The 18,951-nt window shown below is 35.0% G+C and overlaps 1 protein-coding gene across 1 annotated transcript in view; it reads right to left on the bottom strand.

Moving 5' to 3' along the window:
* Dnah14 (dynein axonemal heavy chain 14) overlaps window positions 1-18,951 on the bottom strand; it is a 376,944-nt gene that overhangs the window by 212,352 nt on the left and 145,641 nt on the right. Inside the window, exons 27-33 of the mRNA XM_046419847.2 lie at window positions 15,918-16,171; window positions 13,162-13,393; window positions 12,514-12,567; window positions 10,378-10,523; window positions 8,852-8,920; window positions 8,014-8,200; window positions 6,883-6,959 (exon numbers count right to left, since the gene is read on the bottom strand). Of these exons, the coding sequence (XP_046275803.1) occupies window positions 6,883-6,959; window positions 8,014-8,200; window positions 8,852-8,920; window positions 10,378-10,523; window positions 12,514-12,567; window positions 13,162-13,393; window positions 15,918-16,171 (1,019 nt within the window). The remainder of the gene's footprint in view (window positions 1-6,882; window positions 6,960-8,013; window positions 8,201-8,851; window positions 8,921-10,377; window positions 10,524-12,513; window positions 12,568-13,161; window positions 13,394-15,917; window positions 16,172-18,951) is intronic.

Here is an 18,951-nt window from a genome sequence, read left to right as displayed (position 1 = left end):
AAGGGTTTACTCCTTTTCAACTTCATGGAATAATTTGGGGAGAATTGGTGTTAGTTATTCTTTGAAGGTCTGATAGAACTTGGCTGAGATTCCATCTGGTTCTGGGCTTTATTTTGTTGGTAGGCTTTTGATGGCATCTTCAATTTCTTTGCTTGAAGTTGATTCATTTAAATTTTTGATGTCTTTCTGGTTCAATTTGGGTAGGTCATATGTCTCTAGAAATTTATCAATGTCATCATGATTCTCTTTTATTGGAATAGAGATTTTCAAAAAAGTTTCTGATTATCATCTGCATTTCAGGAGTGTCCATTGTGATATTTTCTTTTTCATCATAAATTTCAGTGATTTGAGTTTTCTCTCTCTTTTCCTTGTTAGCTTGGCTAAGAGGTTATCAATTTTACTTGTTTTTCCCAAAGAACCAACTTTTTGTTTCGTGTATATTTTTGAATTTTTTTTGTTATTGTTGCTTCAATTTCATTGACTTTGGCTCTGATTTTAGTTATTTACTGTCTTCTATTGCTTTTAGTGTTGATTTGTTCTTCTTTTTCTGGAGCTTTGAGATGTAATGTTAAGTCATTTTTTGGATGAATTTCTATTCTTTTAATGAATGAATTTAATGCAGTGAACTTTCTTCTTAGCACTGCCTTCATAGTATTCCAGAAATTTTGATAAGTTGTGTCATGATTCTCATTTACCTATAACTATTCTTTTTATTTCCTCCCTAATTTCTTCTACTATCAATTTGTCATCCAATAGCATATTATTTAGTCTCCAGGTGTTAGAGTAGCTTCTATTTTTTTTTGTTTTATCATTTGACTTCTAATTTTATTCCATTATTATCTGATGGAATGAAAAGTATTATCCCTATTTTTTTTTGTATTTTCTAAGACTTGCTTTGTGGCCTAAGATATGGTCTATTTTAGAGAAGGATCTGTGTTCTGCCAAGAAGAAAGTGTATTCGGTCATTGATGAATAAAATATTCTATATGTGTCTGTTAAGTCTAAATTATTAATTGTATTTTTTAGTTCTATAGCATCTTTGTTTAGTTTTTGTTTGGAGGATGTATCCAGTGATAAGAGAGGTGTGTTAAAGTCACCTAGTATTATTATGTTGTGGTCTATTTGATTCTTGAAATTGAGAAAGGTTTGTTTGATGTATGTAGGTGCTCCACTGTTTAGGACATAACTATTTATGATTGTTATGTCTTGTTGATGTATAATTCCCTTAAGGAGTATGAAATGACCTTCTTGGTCCCTTCTAATTAACTCTGGCTTGAATTACACCTTATCTTATATAATGTTAGAAACCCCTGCTTGTTCACAAGATCCATGTGAAAAGATATGTTTTTTTTTTTTTTTCATCCTTTTACCTTCAATCTGTAGATGTGTTTGCCTATAAGGTGACTCTCTTGGAAACAGCATATTGTTGGATCTTGTTTTTTAATCCAATCTGCCAGTCTATATCTTTTGATTGATGAGTTTAGGCCATTTAAATTCAATGTTATTATTGAGAAGTGATTTTTATTCCCTGTCATTTTGATTTATCTTGGGTTTTTAATTTGAATTAATTTATCCTTTGATTAACTATTCTTCTACTGTTGTTAATCCCTTTGCTGATATTTTAAATTTTTTTTTAGTTGTTGATAGACCTTTATTTTATTTATTTATATGCAGTGCTGAGAATCAAACTCAGTGCCTCATACATGCCAGGCAAAAGTACACTACTGCCGAGCCACAGCTCTGGCCCCCTTTTCTGTTTTCCAGTTTTATTTTTCATTTCTTGTTCACAAAATATATTATTGAGTAGGGTTTGTGGGCTTTCTAGTTTTAAATTCTTTTAACTTCTGTTTATCATGGAAGGTTTTTATTTCATAGTCAATTCTGTAGGTTTTTTTTTTTTTTTTTTTGGTATGTGTGTATGGTGCTGGGGATTGAATCCAGAGCTTTGTGCATGCAAGGCAAGGACTCTACCAACTAAGCTATATCCCCAACCCGGTACTTAATTTTGCTGGGTATAGTATTTGTGGCTGGCCTCCATTCTCTTTCAGAGTTTGGTATTTATTATTCTAATACCTCCTAGCTTAGAGGGTCTAGGTTTAGAAATTGGCTGAGATCTGGTTTGGATTCCTTCTAAATGTTACCAGTTGCTTTTCTCTGGCAGCCTTTAAAATTCTGTCTTATTCTGTATGTTAAGTATATTTGTAATAATGTGCCTTGATGTGGCTCTGTTGTAATTTTGTATATTTGGGGTCCTGTAAGCCTCTTATCTTTGGTTTTCCATTTTGGGAAATTTTCTGATATTATTTCATTGAAAAGATTGCATATTCCTTTGGTTTATATCTCTGAGCCTTCATTTATCCTAATAAATTTTAAGTTTAGCCTTTTTGTGTTATACCATATTTGTTGGAACTTCTCTTCATGGTCTCTTAACATTTTTCTCCAGGGTCAACTTTATTTTCTAGATTATATACTTTGTCTTCATTGCCTGAAACTCTGTCTTCCAAATGGTCTAGTCTATTAGTGATGCTTTCAATTAAATTTTTAATTTGTTTTAGTGATTTCTTTATTTTGAGGATTTCTGATTCTTCTTCAAGATCTCTATCTCCTTGTTGAAATGTTCTTTGATTCTTGTTTTTCTCTCTGATTTTATTTCTTATGTCACCTTTTACTTTGTAGGTCAGTTTAATCACAAACTTTCTGAATTTTATCTCTGACATTTTCTCCTCTATGGTGTCATTGGAGTCTACTGTTGAGGTATTCTGGGTTGTTTGTTTCCTTGCTTTTTCATGATTTTTGTGTCTGCATGTTTATCTAGATGGATCTGATGCTGTAGAGTTTATACCTTATGGGTTTAAAATGTCACTCTATGTTACTAGTACTTCACAGATCGGGGCAGGGGAGCCCAATGATAGCAACAATGGATGCAAATAATATATAGCAGTAGCCTAGATCCTTTTTTCTTATTTTCATACCAGTATAATTGGTACAATACATAGGGGCAGTGGGATCAGAAATTTCCATCAGTAAAAACAGTACATTATCATGTATTATGTGTGGCTTAAAATCAAACAATAAGTGTTGTGTATGCTTTCCACTGTATTAATTATTGATGTGACATTGGTGGTAGGTGTAGATGTTATACACTTCAATTAGTATTAAGAAGTATTAAGGATAGAGTTGAGTATGTGTGAAGAAGAAGAGATAGGAGGGTAGAAAAGTGTTTGCAATGTCAAAGGGTGAATAGGGCAGATGCAGTGGTAACTTAGGATATGTTTTTTAGTTTGAAAGGGGATGAAAAATAGAATATAAAGGAGGAGAAAGAGAATGGAATTTGGGTGTCAGGAATAGAGAAATGAGAGAGGAAAACAAGGGAGACAGAGCAGTGATAAAGATGATACAAAACAAAATCAAAGTAAGCTAATCATAAGCCCTAACCCTCAAAATACAGAGCATGGGAAAATAACACCTTGAAAAAACTCAAAATAACAACAACAACAAAAAGAATGAAAGAAAGGAAAATAAAAGAAAGAAGAAAAAAGAAAAATAAGGATAGAGAAACAAATATGAATATGTGTAGGAGTCCTTGAATCAGTCAGTAGTCATTTAAATAAAACAAGAATCCAATATGGAACCCCCAAATCAAAAAGCAAAACAGAAATGCTGCCACAACAAACAAGCCACAACAACACAAAGAGAATTTTTGTGAAATGTCAATAAATTAAGGAATCATATCCATTATGGTGGACAAAATAGTCAGTTTCTGCATGTGTTCACTGACTGTGCCCACCTGCTTTTCTTTTTACTTCTTCTTGAGGTGTGATCTAACCTTGCAAGTACGGGCCATGGATTGTGTCTCCTTCCTTTTATTGTGTTGCTGTGTTGAAGGTTTGAGTTTTAGACTTCCTAATTTACCTTCTTGGGAGATTTTCCTTCTTTGGGGGCAAGTTGAGGCCCAGTCACACAAGGGGCCCAGCTGTTTTATGCCAGGTGGATCGAGGCCAGGCACTGGGACCTGTGGGCTGGCTGCAAAGCTGAAAGCAGTGGGCCAAGTCAGGGGCCAGGGAGGGTTTGGGAAACTATGGAGTGGGGAGCCGAGGGTGCCAGACTGATACTGAACCTGGTGGGTCTCAGGGACTAGCTGGACTGGGGAGGGATTCAGGGACCAGGCTGGTGCTGGGACCTGGTGAGTGCTGGACCAGCTGGCTGGCTGAACCGAAAGCAAAATGTCCTCTTCCAGCTTCCCTCTTCTCTTCCAGCTTCCCTCTTCTCTTCCAGCTTCCCACCCACGTAAATGGACCCATCAGTCTCCATGAACCTCAGGACTTGAGAAGTTGGGGAGAGCCCAGCTCTCTCCAGCCTCTCTAAACTGGTTTCCCTGGGTGAAATGCTCCCAGTTTCTGACTTTCCACAGGTTTGCTAGGCTCAAAGAGGCCCCCACAGACCTAGCTGCAAACTCACATATCTGTTTTTGTAGGTTCTACCACATGGAATTCCCAAGATGGCTCCTGAATCAGCTTTAAATGGAGGATTGATAAACTGTGGTGGAGAGTTTTTTTCTTTTCTTTTTTCTTTTTTTTAAATATCTGATTAATGAGTCAAACAGTCTCTGGTTTGGCTAGGGCAGACTGACGCTCCAGTCTCAGGACTTTTCACTCCTCTGAGCCTTGGGGAGATGTAATATTCCTGCTGTTTGAGTTCTGGGTAGCTAAGAGAAATGCTGTCTCATGCTAATATGCCACCTTGCCCCTCTGGTTTAAATGATTTTTTTTTTAGAGAGAGAGAGAGAGAGAGAATTTTGATATTTATTTTTTAGTTTTTGGCGGACACAACATCTTTATTTATATGTGGTGCTGAGGATCGAACCCAGGCCGCACGAATGCCAGGCGAGCGCGCTACCACTTGAGCCACATCCCCAGCCCTTAAATGAATATTAACATCTAATTAAAGATTCAAGTAAAGGATGACTAATGTAATCTTATTTTACTCAGTTCTTTGGAATTAGTTGACACTTCCTTTGTGGCTCAGTACTGTGGTAAATCTTGTAAATGCTAAAAGTGTATACTTGAAAAGATACTAATTTTCCAGATGTTAACAAGCGAGTCTTTCCTAGGACTCTAACTGTTGAACAGTTTGTTTTATGAATGAGAGAGGAGAGTTGGAAAACTCTTTTATGGGAAAAAGGGAGAAAACTGCTTGTAGTGGACAGAAACATGAATAACCCTCAATGATTTAACCCCTAGAAACCTTGAATATCATCTAACATGACAAAAGAATGAGTATTGTATTATATGGCAAAAGATGTGATTAAGAATCTTAAGAGGAGCTTATCCTAGACTATCCATATTTTAATGCAATCACTGCTGTGTGCAATTATCTTTTACCCTAGTTTGTCATTTGTCTTTTAAATTCATAAAATGTACTTTTTAGCCACTTAAAAATCCTTTCTTTGGTGGCTTCTGGATTTTGAGACTGAATTTTAAATGCTTTTGTACTCTAAGGAAACAAAGGACATTGTGTTTCTTTGAATATATATTTAAAAATATTTTTATTTGTAGATAGACACCTTTATTTTTATGTGGTGCTGAGGTTCAAACCCAGTGCCTCACCCATGCAAGGCAAGCTCTCCACCACTTGAGCTACAACCCCAGCCCTTCAACTATTTTTATGTTTTAATTTTTTTTTGCATTTAAATTCTTTGATCCTTGTAGAGTTTATCCTGGTAAATAATGTGAACCATGGTTCCAACTTCATCTTAATCTAGATGGCTGGGTAATTTCCCCAATAATATTCATTAAAGAATCTATTCTTGCCTCCAGGCTTATGATGTATTAAATGCTCAAAGAATACAGTTCTATTTCTGGTCTTTCTACACTGAGGCAGTACCAAAATATTTTAATTATTGTAGTCTTATGACATATTTTAATTGTTAGGGGGATATTTCTCCTTTATTGCTGTTGCTTTTCAATATTTTTTCTAGCTAGTTCTGTTTATTTTTCCATGTGAAGCTTAAAATCCACTTGCCTAAAAACAAATTTAAAGACCCTTTTCTTATTTTAATCAGGTAGCATTTTCATTCATAAATTAACATTTAGAGTATTTAAATATTTATGATTTTTTTTTCAGATGTTATAATACTAGAAATGTGTTGTATTATTCAGTCATTTATGTTTTTACTTCTGCCCTTTAGTCACATTATAAAGTTTTCCTCATACAGGTTTTATACATTTCTCATATTGGTGCAATGGTCCATTGGTATCTGTTCCAGAACCCCTGAAGATACCAAATTCCATGAATCCTCAAGTGCCTTATAGAAAATGGCATAGTATTTGCATATAACCTTTATACATCCTTCCATATACTTTAAATCGTGTCTAATTCCTTGTAACACTTAATACACTGTAAATGTTACATTAAGTCGTTGTTATACTATAATATTTAGAGGATAATGACATGAAAAAAAACTATGTATTTTCTGTACAGATGTAATTTTCCTTTACAGATATTTTAAAATCTGCTATTGATTGAATTCCTGGACACAGAAGTCATGGATACAGAGGGCTGATTATATGTTCACATAAGTTTTCTATTTCTCATTAAGTTATTGCTCTTCTAAATGGGGTCTTTCATTTCCCTATATATTTTATTATGTAAATGTAAAGTACATTTTTAAAAAGAATGTATTCTATTGGGGAAAGATACTCAGCAATTTTTGCATATTTTACTTCCTCTTCTTTCATATTCTTAAATAACCTCTACCACGTTTTACTGTGACTTTCTGGCTGTTCCCTGTTTTAACTTATCATTACTTAAAATTCTACAAAATATTTCCCCATAGGTATATAACTCCCTTTGACTTAACATTAAATTCAAATTTCAACTGACCATTTAAACTCTTCTTTCTTCTTTTTAGCCATTATTAAAACTCTCTTCAGAGACCTCAGGCCAAAATCATAATGATCCTATCAAACAGTAAAATATTTGAGTTATTAGAGGTTTTTGAAAAAATAGAACAATTTGAAAACAATTACATAAATCACTGATTATCTATTCTGTAAAGGGAAGCAGCAATATGATTCCAAGAAACCTTAATTCTACTTCCAATGCTCTCTTTTCTCTTGCAAACTGGTGCTCCTAAAAGTCCATTTCTTTTCTATTCCTCCCTCTCTGCATCCATCCCTCCTCCTTCTCGTCCCTTCTTTCTCCCTCCCACCTCTCTCTCTCTCTCTCTCTCTCTCTCTCTCTCTCTCGCTAACCCTTCCTCCTCCCTCCCTTCTTTCTTTCCTTTCATATCCTATCCTCTGGGGTCTTACTATTTTGCCCAGACTGGTCTCGAGTTTCTGGGTTCAAGCAATGCCCCTATTTTAGCCTCTTGAGTACCTGGGTCTACAGGCATGTGCCACCATGCCCAGCAAAAGTCTCTTTCTTAAAAGAAAGAATAACAAGTGTGAAAAACTATTCACATCTGAATTAAGTTTTCTCTGAACTGGAAAGAGGAATTGGAAGAATATTAAAAAGAGAAATGTGATTATCTGCCTAAGCCATCTTGGATTAGAAAAAAATACTCATATCCTAGAACAATAATTCTCAAAATGTGGTTCTCACAACAGCAATGTCAGTAACACTTGAGATGTTCTTGAAAATTCCTTTGTTTCATAGCAGACATATAAAATTAGAAACTTGGGGTTTAGGCCTAGCACTTGTGTTTTAACAAGTACTCCAATTATTTTGATGGATAATAAATTTTGAGAACACTGCTCTAGATATTAATTTTCTTGTACAGAGACAGCAGTCTATAATTTGAGATAATAGTTCTTCCATCATTCTTTCCAGATACTGGAGAGCAGGCTTGGAATCTTGACTGATTTTGCATTTTGTATTTGATTTGATATGTTGATAGAAATCTGAGCTCTACTTATGTGGTATGGTCCCCAGGTCATTCCTCAGCCAATACCAGTAAAGTCTTATTTAAAGTTATTTGTATATAATGACCTTTAAAGAAAATAAGTTACTTACCTGTTGTGAGAGCTGTTTGCTAGCTAATTCATAAAGGCTAGCTAGCTTTCCAGAGATTGATTTTGCAGATTTGAAACCAAATGAAAACAGCATTATTTCAATAATCATTTGATAGTGGGGCACTATCATAGCCACTGGGCGAAACAGAGATTTTAAATTATCTGGGAGTTCTACTCGACCTCCAGAGCTTAAAAGGAAAAGAAAACAACAATAAGCCCACCATTTTTCAACAGTTCAAATAAGGGGCCACATAAAATATATAACCCCCATTCTATTGGCTTTCTATGTGTCCTCTATCTCAAGATTAGTTTATAAGATTTTTTGTTGTTGTTTTCTTTTTTTTTTGTACTTGGGATTGAACCCAGGGGCACTCAACCACTGAGCCACATCCCCAGCCCTTTTTTATATTTTATTTAGAGACAGGGTCTCACTGAGTTGCTTAGGGCCCCCACTAAATTGTTGAGGCTGGGTTTTGAACTTTTCAATCCTCCTGCCTCAGTGCCCCGCCCTCCCCCAGCTGCTGGGATTACAGGCATGCATCACTGCTAAAATGGTTTTTATCGTACTTTCCATCTCACAGAGCAGCCTGGCTTGTTATCTTTTCTTTCTGTGCCCCATTCCACAATTCATATCAGCTCCCTCTGATTTCCTGAACTAAGGTAGTATTCAGATATTTAATGAACCTGCCCAACCTGACTCCCTATAACCACCAGGGAGAGGTCAGAGGGCAGTAGAGAGTTATGATATATATACAATGCCAGACAACTCCATCTGTGGATAAGATTTAAGAAGAGGATTTTGGTCTATGTTCACTCCCACCACATTCACTGATACTTACACAGGATTCAGGGTGATAAAGACTGCACAAGACATATTGATTCGAATTTCTTTTCCACCCAGTACAAATCTATAAGACATTATAGTATTCATAACTAAAACTGTTTTCTCTAGGATGAAATATGTTAAAACTACAAATGAATTTGGGAACTTTCTTATGGATTTGTTACATTTAAATCCAAATAGAACATACTGAAATGAACAATAGTAAAAGAGGAAAAGTAAGAGGCTCGTTTGAGCCAAACTGTGACCCTTTGCTAGGGATTCAGACATATTTGATCATGTCTGAAGAAGTCTGAGGAGCTTTGTGGGATCTAAGGCTGGAAGTTACTCATCTGAATGAATAGACTTACACAGGGAAAGGAACCCAATGAGACCCATAAAGAATGAAGAGCTGTGCCTGGATAACAGAGTGGGACTCAGCATAGAGTCCCTACTTCAGCATGGAACATAGCCCACCTCCCAAGTGTCCCCTCTCCTCATTTTAAAACTTTTGAGCCATTGTGAAATAAAACCCTTGGTATTTACGTCAATTTGGAACCAGTGGTAGAGACAATGGAGAGAAATCCTGTAGTGATTTTTTTATAAAAATTTTATTTTTTGACAGTTGATACTAAAGAGAGTGGTCAAAACCTGCAAAAAAGAATAATTGGGACAAACCTGGGGAAACTTTGGACAAAAATGGGGGAAACTTGGCAGAGGCTGAGATAGAGAGAAGATGAGATGTGGGATGCTATGACACCCGCCCCATCCCCCCCATAAACTTGTGAGGCCTGATAACACCAGCTTTAACAGTTTGAAGAAAATCCATGAGAATAAAACCACAAGTTAGTATCCATTAGCATGAGTTAGAAATGAAATAGAAATTTTAAGCCCACAAATCCATTTTTGTCTGTAAAGTAAATGGTGATTTCCTAATAAATATCTAAAGAGAAAATTTTTGCTTATATTACTAATCATTAGTAATTGATATATATATCCAAATTGTTATTGCAGAGGTTTTCAATAAAAGCACCTTAATTCAGAGTAATGAGACAAGATGGGTGGGAGGCTTCAGGTATGTGACCAGTATGCCTTTCTAAAAAGGATGTAGAATTAAAGAAATAAATATTTATAACTTTTGTTTGGTTTCTTTAAATGACATATATCCCAAGATAAAAAAGCAATAAGAGAACTTAAGATTGAAAAACAAAGTAACTAGGATATATTTCCATCAGAGTCCTGATAGCTCCAGAGACTGTTTCAGAGCAAGAGTTTGGATACCTCTAAGTTGGCCTGCAAATTAGAGTTATATATATTTTCACATTATTTGCCGAACAAAGGAAACATGCCAGGTACATGCCATTCCTTTTGATATGTGTTTTAAAGCAACTAACCAACTAACCAAATACCCAAACACTTACTGGACAAAAAACAAACAAACAAACAAAAAACCCCCCAAAAAACCACTTAACGTTAAAGAAACAATACAAGTATATCAATTTCCATTCAAAATATATATCTTATTTTCCATCCAATAACACATACCTGACAGAACAGCTGTCTTTTGCAGCCTTAATTGTTTGTATCTGTGAGGCAATGACGGAGACAACTTCCATATCAATTCTATTGAATTCATCGAAACAACACCAAACACCTGACTGAACTAGTCCAAAAAAGAATTTTTCCACTATCTTTAAAAAGAAAAAGAAAAAGATTGATTACAGAAATTATTATGATGAAGAATTTTACTGGGGTATTAAGTTGCATACGTTCTTCCCATCTTGCTTAAACCAATCAAATACCTTTCATATTTCCTCCCCACAGGCATTTTTGTGGTTGCTTAGATTTCAGATAAGCAACTACTTTACCTGTTTGTAAAAAGCTAAGCCTGAAGTAGCAAATTCTGAGGCTCACAGGGACCTGGCAGACAGGACATAGATGATGACTTCAGACTCCTCCCATTTGGCTCAACGAGCTGCACCCTTGCATAAAGAATCTTTAGGACAACATTCAGTATATGGTCAAAACTGCCTGACAGTAGGTGTCTCCTTTTCTAGAGCCGGCACAGACTCCTTAAGAGTTAGTGAATTGGGGCTGGGGATGCGGCTCAAGCGGTAACGCGCTCTCCTGGCATGCGCGGGTCGCTGGGTTCCATCCTCAGCACCACATAAAAGTAAAATAAAGATGTTGTGTCCACTAAAAAATAAATATTAAAAAAAAATCTCTCTCTCTCTCTTTAAAAAAAAAAGAGTTAGTGAATTGTTTTATGTGTGCTGCTGGTAGATAACACAGATGAATAAACCAGGTCTAGTATGAAACAAGAGGTAGATTCTGCGTTAGATTGGAGCCAGCCTCATGAAAGCTCACAGCAGGTGCTACTGGGCTTTGCCTGTTGTCAGGGGGCAGGACAGGGTTGGCCAGATGCTATGCTACAGTGTCCTGTGAGAGGCTAAAAGTCCTGAAACAAAATAGCAAAGCAAACAAAAACACTTTCAAGCAAAACTGAACAAATTCATGGGCTGAATACAGGATGCAAGATGCCTAAGATTTGCCAGGTATGTATAAAGGGAAGAAAAAGGGATTAAGAAAAGGCAAGAGAGAACCTCAGACCAGGAAGGAGACAAAAATTGGTTCCTCTCATGGGTAGCAGGAAATCCAATCTTGCCTTTATTCAAAATTTTGATATTTTGTTCATCATGGTTTTTTTTTTGGAGGGTGGGGGGCAATAATTAGCATGAAAAACAAGCTGCAGGGCTGGGAATATAGCTCCATGGTAGAGTGCTCAAGGACCTGGGTTCAATCCCCAGCACCGAAAATAAAAATAACCCCATCTTCCCTCTTTTAGCAGTGTTTGGAAACTGAGTTAAATTTGCAACAGACACAGAAGTATATTAAAATTTAATAACAAATACTTCAGGATCTTATTAGAGATGTCCTAGATAATTTGCAATCAAAACAAAGTAAGACAAACATAAACTTGCAATTATCATATATAGGTTCTAATTTTTTGTATTAATCATAATTACCTTATTGATCTTAATAATTAACTTTTGAATAAATAAATGTATAGGTAGGGCCTTAACAAATTAGCTTTCTTAATTGTTTTATATCTTCATGTTCCATATAAAATTTTGTTTAAAAAGAATCCCAATGTAAGGGAGCTGTGGCTCAGTGGCAGAGCGCTTGCCTTGCACACTGGGTTTAATCCTCAGTACCACATAAAAATGAATAAACAAAATAAAGATATTGTGTCCCGGGCTGGGTTTGTGGCTCAGTGGTAGAGGGCTCACCTAGCACATGGAAGGCCCTGAGTTTGATCCTCAGCACCACATAAAAATAAATAAATGAAGATATTGTGTCCAACTAAAAAATAAATATTTTTTAAAAAGATATTGTGTCCCTGTATAACCAAAAAATATTGAAACAAATAGAATCCCACTGTCAAAAAAAATTTAAAAACCACTGTTTTAAGGAATTCAATTGAACTTAAAGCAAAGTGTATAATATTTTGTATCTATTACATCTAGATTTGTATTCTAATAGTTTAAAAGAATTAATGATATTTATAGTTCTATTAATACCTATATATCTATAAGATAAATATTTTTGTTTTTTCATTTCTTAACAAATTGTTTTATGTGTAAAATATTTTTTTCCTGAGTATATATGTTTAAGCTTTACCTTATAATCCAAATCTTCAGAACAACTGCAGACTACACAATATTTACCTAAGGCCTGGAAAACAAAAATATTATTTTAATATATTTCTTAAAATATGACAAAAAATACTAATATTAAAAATGATAGAGTAACCAAATGTCTTTATTAAATTTTTGAGAAGATATTTGCAAATTGAAAAGATGAATTAGATACCAAATTTAGCTATTCAAAAAACTCAAAATAGTACAAACATATACATACTGTTACATATAGTTGATTAATTCATGTATCATTGTCATGTTTTTACATAAATATACAAATAAAATGCTAGTGTCACAAACTATACCCTTTTCCTTCATCATTTACTACCCCCCCACACACAGACATACACACACACACACAAAAAAAAAAATATTAATCGTTTATGTATCAGTCAGTTCCTATAGTAATTCTCCAAGTTAATACAAAGCATATGTTAGCTTATTGAGATCCCAAGTCCTCACACACAATAGGCATTCAAAAATTAATGAATTGTATGAAGTAACAGATGTGATTGTTGAACACAGTGAACATGTGAGCAGTAGGAATGATGTAAATTTTAGATGCCATTAAAGTTAAGGCAGCAATCAAAAATTAGATGTTTTTATTCTGGATATAGAAACTACTTACTTTTGCCAGATCTTTGACAGTCTCAGTTTTTCCTACACTAGCTGGACCAGCAGTACAGCCTCCAAGATTCAAGTGTAGCGCTGCTGTGAGGGTTAGCCGGCATCGGTCTGTGAGGGGTGTAATAACCAACCTTGGGGTACAGCCCAAGTATTCATAGCCATAAGTAAAACTGGCATCTCCTTGACACACGTAACACAACTTTTGCTTTTCATTCCATTTATACTGCAAATGTCTAAAAGCAATATTGTTAATAATACTCATACATTTGGGTAAAATTATTTTTATTTTTTTCACATTCAGAAACATGATTAAAAATGGAGTATTCATTAAAAAATAGAAATCCAAATGTTAAATGAAAAGTGACATAAAATTTGACAATGACTATTAGAAATGAAATATTAGGACTTGGAAGATGTGAGGATGGTCTTTGGCCTGAGCCTAAGCAACTCCATTTTAAAAACTCCAGTTTGAAACCTGCAGTCTCACCAGGCACACCTAACAGAGCCCTCCAGTACGGCCCTCAGGCACAAACAAGTCACTTCCCCCAACCCTGATAAACTCAGAGTGAAGCCTCTGGCAGGCTGTCTTCCAATAAGAGGAAAGGCAAAAAGATCAGGGTGGGGACCACCAGACCAGTTTTTTAACCCCAGGGTAAATGATGTGACCAAGAAATCCAGTGGTAGCTTATAAGGATTGAAAGGGGGGTCAAAAGTCCCAAAATTTAGTATAATAATAGAGCAAATGAATAGACATTCAGCCAGCCAATACTGAGGCTCACAAGCTGGAGAGCCTGATGAGGACCTGGACTGACCTCCTTTTGCCTGATCCTCTGCTTGGTCCTAAACGCTCTCAAACTCCACAGCCACATCTTGACCCTGGTGAGAGGTGCAACTTCTCCCTATGTCCCTCTCCTCAACTGGCCATCAGCTCCACCCCAGGAGAAGCCTGCCTGGGTTCCGGACCTGGTCACCATGGTCTGAGTGAGTGTGCATCTGCTGGACTTAAAGCCTAAGGCCTGAGACTTTTGATCTGACACTTGAATTTAGCACACAGATTGAATGTCTGTTATTAGCCTGTCATGATTAAGAGTGTTTGCAGTGCTTAGAACTAATTAATCTAGAATTGTTTGCTGTGAATTGATTATGTCTATTGCAGTGCCTAGCATTAAGGATTGTTGTTTTCTTGATTAAGAGCCTACAGTGTTTCCAATCTCAAAAAAAAAAAAAAAAAAAAAAAAGAACCAATAGAGTGAAATTGTATTGAGTGATTTGAGTGAATAAAGAATTGAAAAGTGCAGAAGCAGTGTGGACATTCTTTATTTCTCCCCTTTGACTGAGTAAGTCACATCTTTTGCCAATCACAACAGAAGACTATAAACTTAAGAGCACTCTTCCCTCTGAGGAAAATGACCTTGGTGAGTCATGCTGTTTTGGTGTGATGTCAGCCTAAATGGAGGATTTATGTAAGAACCATCTCTATGCAGTTTACTATAGTTTCCAATAAGAATGCAATTGAAAGCATTGTTCATTAAATCTGGATCCTCATTAGAGTACTTGAGAGTCCTCTATTATTATTTAAGTATAACATTAAATATTAATTAATATTAATATTATTAATTATTATATTAATTTTAATAATAATATCATTTAAGGATAAATAATTGAACTTTGGAGAAACTGATTTGTATTTATCCTATGAACACATGAGTTGTGTAGTTAATGATCAATTTTCTCCTCTCCAGGCTTTGAATTCAATCTGTGACCCACTTATAACTTTACAGTATGCATTTTTTATTCTATTTTATGTTTTCATCAGTACTGACTCATTATTTCTCAAAATAAACACATATGAAAGAATATTTTTGGAATAAATTTTAGTTTTGATATTTTTAAAAACATCAAAACAATGTCATGGGAAAATCATCTCAAAATATTTTTAATAGCTGAGTGATGTTCTGGTTTTTGAATTATAAAGTGGAGGCAGGCACAATACAGAATGACTAAATGTCTTCACTGGTACTGTTTTTGACCTTTGTTTTTCTTCTTTCACTGCACTATGCTATCATGCAGTCATTTTTATATCCTTATAAGCTCTTTCATAAATCCTTTCTGATAAAACAGGTAGATTATAAAGAAGTCTTTCAAAAGCAAGTACATTTTTAAAATGAAATTTCAAATAAAAGAAAATTTTTAAATGGTCACACTACCACCACCTTCAAAAGTCTTAACTTGAGCGAACATACAACCATAAGCAAAACCAGAAAACTTCTAGAAAGTAACCTCATTTAAAAGTTTGAGACTTCACATTTAGTATAAGAATCTTATGCTCAAAGGTAGTGGCTCTCTTTTTCTATACTTTCATATTTTAGTAATTGACTCTAGGTGGGAGAAAAGGAGGTTCTGAGTTGGGGAGGTAGCTGGAAGTGTTGTCCAATTTGTTTATCCAATCTAGTCTGTTCCAGAATTGACAGCACAGGGAAAAGAGGAGGCACTACCTATTAAAAAACTGCTCCTTGGCTCAGAGGCAAAAGAGAGAAAATGCAACTACAAAAGAGGATAATGAAGACAGAAAGATAAGGCAGAAAGAAGTAAAAACCAGGGGAAAGGACAGTAGAAAAGAGAGATAAGAAAGTACAGGAATAGGGTAGCAAATCCCTGAAAATTAAAACTTGAGTTTGACAAAATTTAGAGAATGGATTTACCTAAAGATATATATGTGAGACATTATGTGTATAGTTATAGTTTATATCTACTTACCTCGTCCACTCAAAATCTTCTGCATTGAAGACATTTTTAAGTAGTAGATCCATCACAATATCTCTGCAGTGGACATAAAGAGTAAGAAATGCTCCTAGTGCAGTTTTTGTTCGAGAGGTGTTAGTATTTAACACTACTAGCTCTGCAGCCTCTTCTAGATGACACATCACATTAGAATGGACTTGTTCCAGCTTTTCTTTTGAGTGAGAACTCATAAAACTTTTGATACAATCATTATAGAACATGATATGACTCTGAAAAAAATACATACATTAATCAAAACATACATTTTATGTTAAAACATGAAGGATAAGTTTTCATGAAGTATATGTGGTATGTGTATGTATGAATGCACTTATGTGTGTATAAAAGCAAAAGCTTAAACATTTATATGTATTTGAAAGAGAAAGATTACATTTTTATTGATACTTATGGGGACCTTATTTACTTATACTTTCTAAATTTTATATTCTTGACCCATTGTAATTAACCTGAGGACATTAACAATGGTAGAAATCTCCAAGATAAAATTAGTGTTGTTTTCTCCATTAAACTAAAAAATAATATTTGTAGAATACATTGCCTATAATTGTAGTTGTCAGGAATATGTATAATTTTTGTTATTTGATGAATCTTTTTGCATTTACTCTTCCCATACACATAAGACCTGTTTTAAGAATGCAACTAGATTAAGGGCAGATTGACTCTGGAAATAAAGGAGGGCAAGATATCAGGAGAGCTTAATAGGGTTGTGGCCTGTACAACTGGGTAAACTGTGATTCCAGTCACTCACTAAGTACCTTCTGGAGAAAGAACATGTGGATGAGGGGCACATAATGAATTCATTTGTGGATATACTGGATTTGAAGTGCCCAAGAAACACATAAATAAAGCTATCAAGTGATAAAGTTATAAATAAGAGAAAAGTTAGCATAGAGGCAACATATCATTGTGAGATTTTTCCAAAGCCAGATAGGAAGATACAGGATAGGAAATGTGGTACATCAGTCAGCATTCTGGGTTGCATGCAACAGAAACTAAGTGACTTTCTAAGAGGATGTAATGGATTCATAATCATCAGATCAACAGAAAGCTAGAGACTGAGGCTTGGGAAGTGGGCAGGAGTAAGAATTTAGGACAGACTGTGGGAACTATAGTCAAGGTCATGTCACAGCAGAGTCTGGTCAAATGCCACTGTACTGTTGTCCTTGAAACAGTTATTCAGAATGCACAACCTCAGGTGAGAACATCCATGGTGAGGGAGATTGTGAACCAGATTTTAGATTTGTATTTGTCTGTTTATTTATAGAGGAATGACTTATAACTCTATCTTGGATAAATCCATATTGAAATTCTCTCAGTGGTCAATGCATATAGACATCTCATTATACCCACTCTCTTACAATGTCTTTTTACATTCATTGCAAGACAACTCCTAGTCATGTAACACATGCAAAAGACAAGAGGAAAGGGAGTTGTGAATTGCATTCATGGGATGGGAAATTAGCAGCTGCTAAGCAGATGTGGGAAAAATTTTGGCAATGATTGAATGTACATGCAATGATTAAAGCTGACATCTACTATAAAGGACATCTGGAAATAGAATATAGACGGCTTCTTATTGTTAAGCATGTTTGAAGCATAGGGAGCTGAGAAAAATCTTTTTCAATAGAGCAGATCTAATGATTTGAATTTCTGTTAAACTGCAAAAATGTGCAGATCAATTCATTGTAATTTTGCCACCTTTGTCATGAACAGTTTAAACAAGTCATTCAGTTTGAGATATAAGAGTTAACATTCAGTCAAATGGATAGCAAAAGGAACAGGAAGATTTGATAATTATAATTTGTGTGTACAATGCCAGATTATCTTAACAAAGACTTGAAAATTATGGTGGGTCAAGGCAAAATAAAAAGATATGATTTATTTATATTTATTTTAATTTAAACATTTGTTTTAATTAGTTATAGATGACAATAGAATGCATTTATATACTTCGATATACATAGATGGGATATAATTTCTCATTTTTTAATTGATCTTTAAAAAAAATAAATGACAGCGGAATGCATTACAATTCTTATTACACATATGCAGCACAATTTTTCATATCTCTGGCTGTATATAAAACATGTTGACACCAATTCGTGACTTCATACATGTACTTTGGATAATGATGTCCATCACATTCCACCATCCTTGCTAACCCGGGGCTGGAGTTGTAGCTCAGTGGTAGAGCACTTGCCTAGGACATGTGAGGCACTGGGTTTAATCCTCAGCACAACACAAAAATAAATAAAATTAAAAAAAATAATTTCTCATTTTTCTGAGTATATATGTTGTGGAATCATATTGGTCATGCAGTCACATATATACATAAAGTAATAATGTCTGTTTCATTCTAAGATATGATTTGTTTTCAAGCCAAATAGTCAAGTATGTTTCAAAAATACTTGATAATGGTAACTTGGGGCAATATGGCTTCAGAAGAAACACTCTCTCCAAGGTTCATATTGACCCTGATAATTGACAGATTTAATAGAGTTTTCAGACATCTCCAGAGCCTTTAAAAATTATGACTAGACACATTTTTTTCTAGAGAAAATTAGAGAATCAAGCAAAAATGTGTCTTTCTTCTGTCTAAGCTTCCTTGACAACTCTAAATTTTACTTTTTTTTTTTCCCCATTAGGCCACTCTTTTTCATAGACTCCCTGTCTTTTGCCTACTCCTTAAATGTTGATGTCCCTTGTGTCTTTCTTTATCGCTCTTATTGTAGACATTCTGCTGGGAAAAATTTTACTACTCTCTAAGTTTCAACCACTACCTCTACCTCTGAAGAAAACTGCCAATTTTAGCTTTGTCGATATCACACTTTCCTAATTTTCCTTCTATTTCTTTTTTGAGTTCCAGAAAAACAATAATTAGCATTAGCAAATATGCAGAGTAGGCAAAATAGTAGATTCCTAAAAGATATCCATGCCTAATCCCCAGAACCTGTCAACATATTACTTTACATGGCAAAAGGAACTTTGA

This window comes from Marmota monax, unplaced genomic scaffold, assembly GCF_021218885.2.
Source record: "Marmota monax isolate L192 unplaced genomic scaffold, Marmota_monax_Labrador192_F-V1.1 WCK01_AAM20220418_F8-fsc00153, whole genome shotgun sequence".
Lineage (NCBI taxonomy): Eukaryota > Metazoa > Chordata > Mammalia > Rodentia > Sciuridae > Marmota > Marmota monax.
Note: the sequence above shows the minus strand (reverse complement) of the source record. Positions and strands in the feature narration are given on the sequence as shown.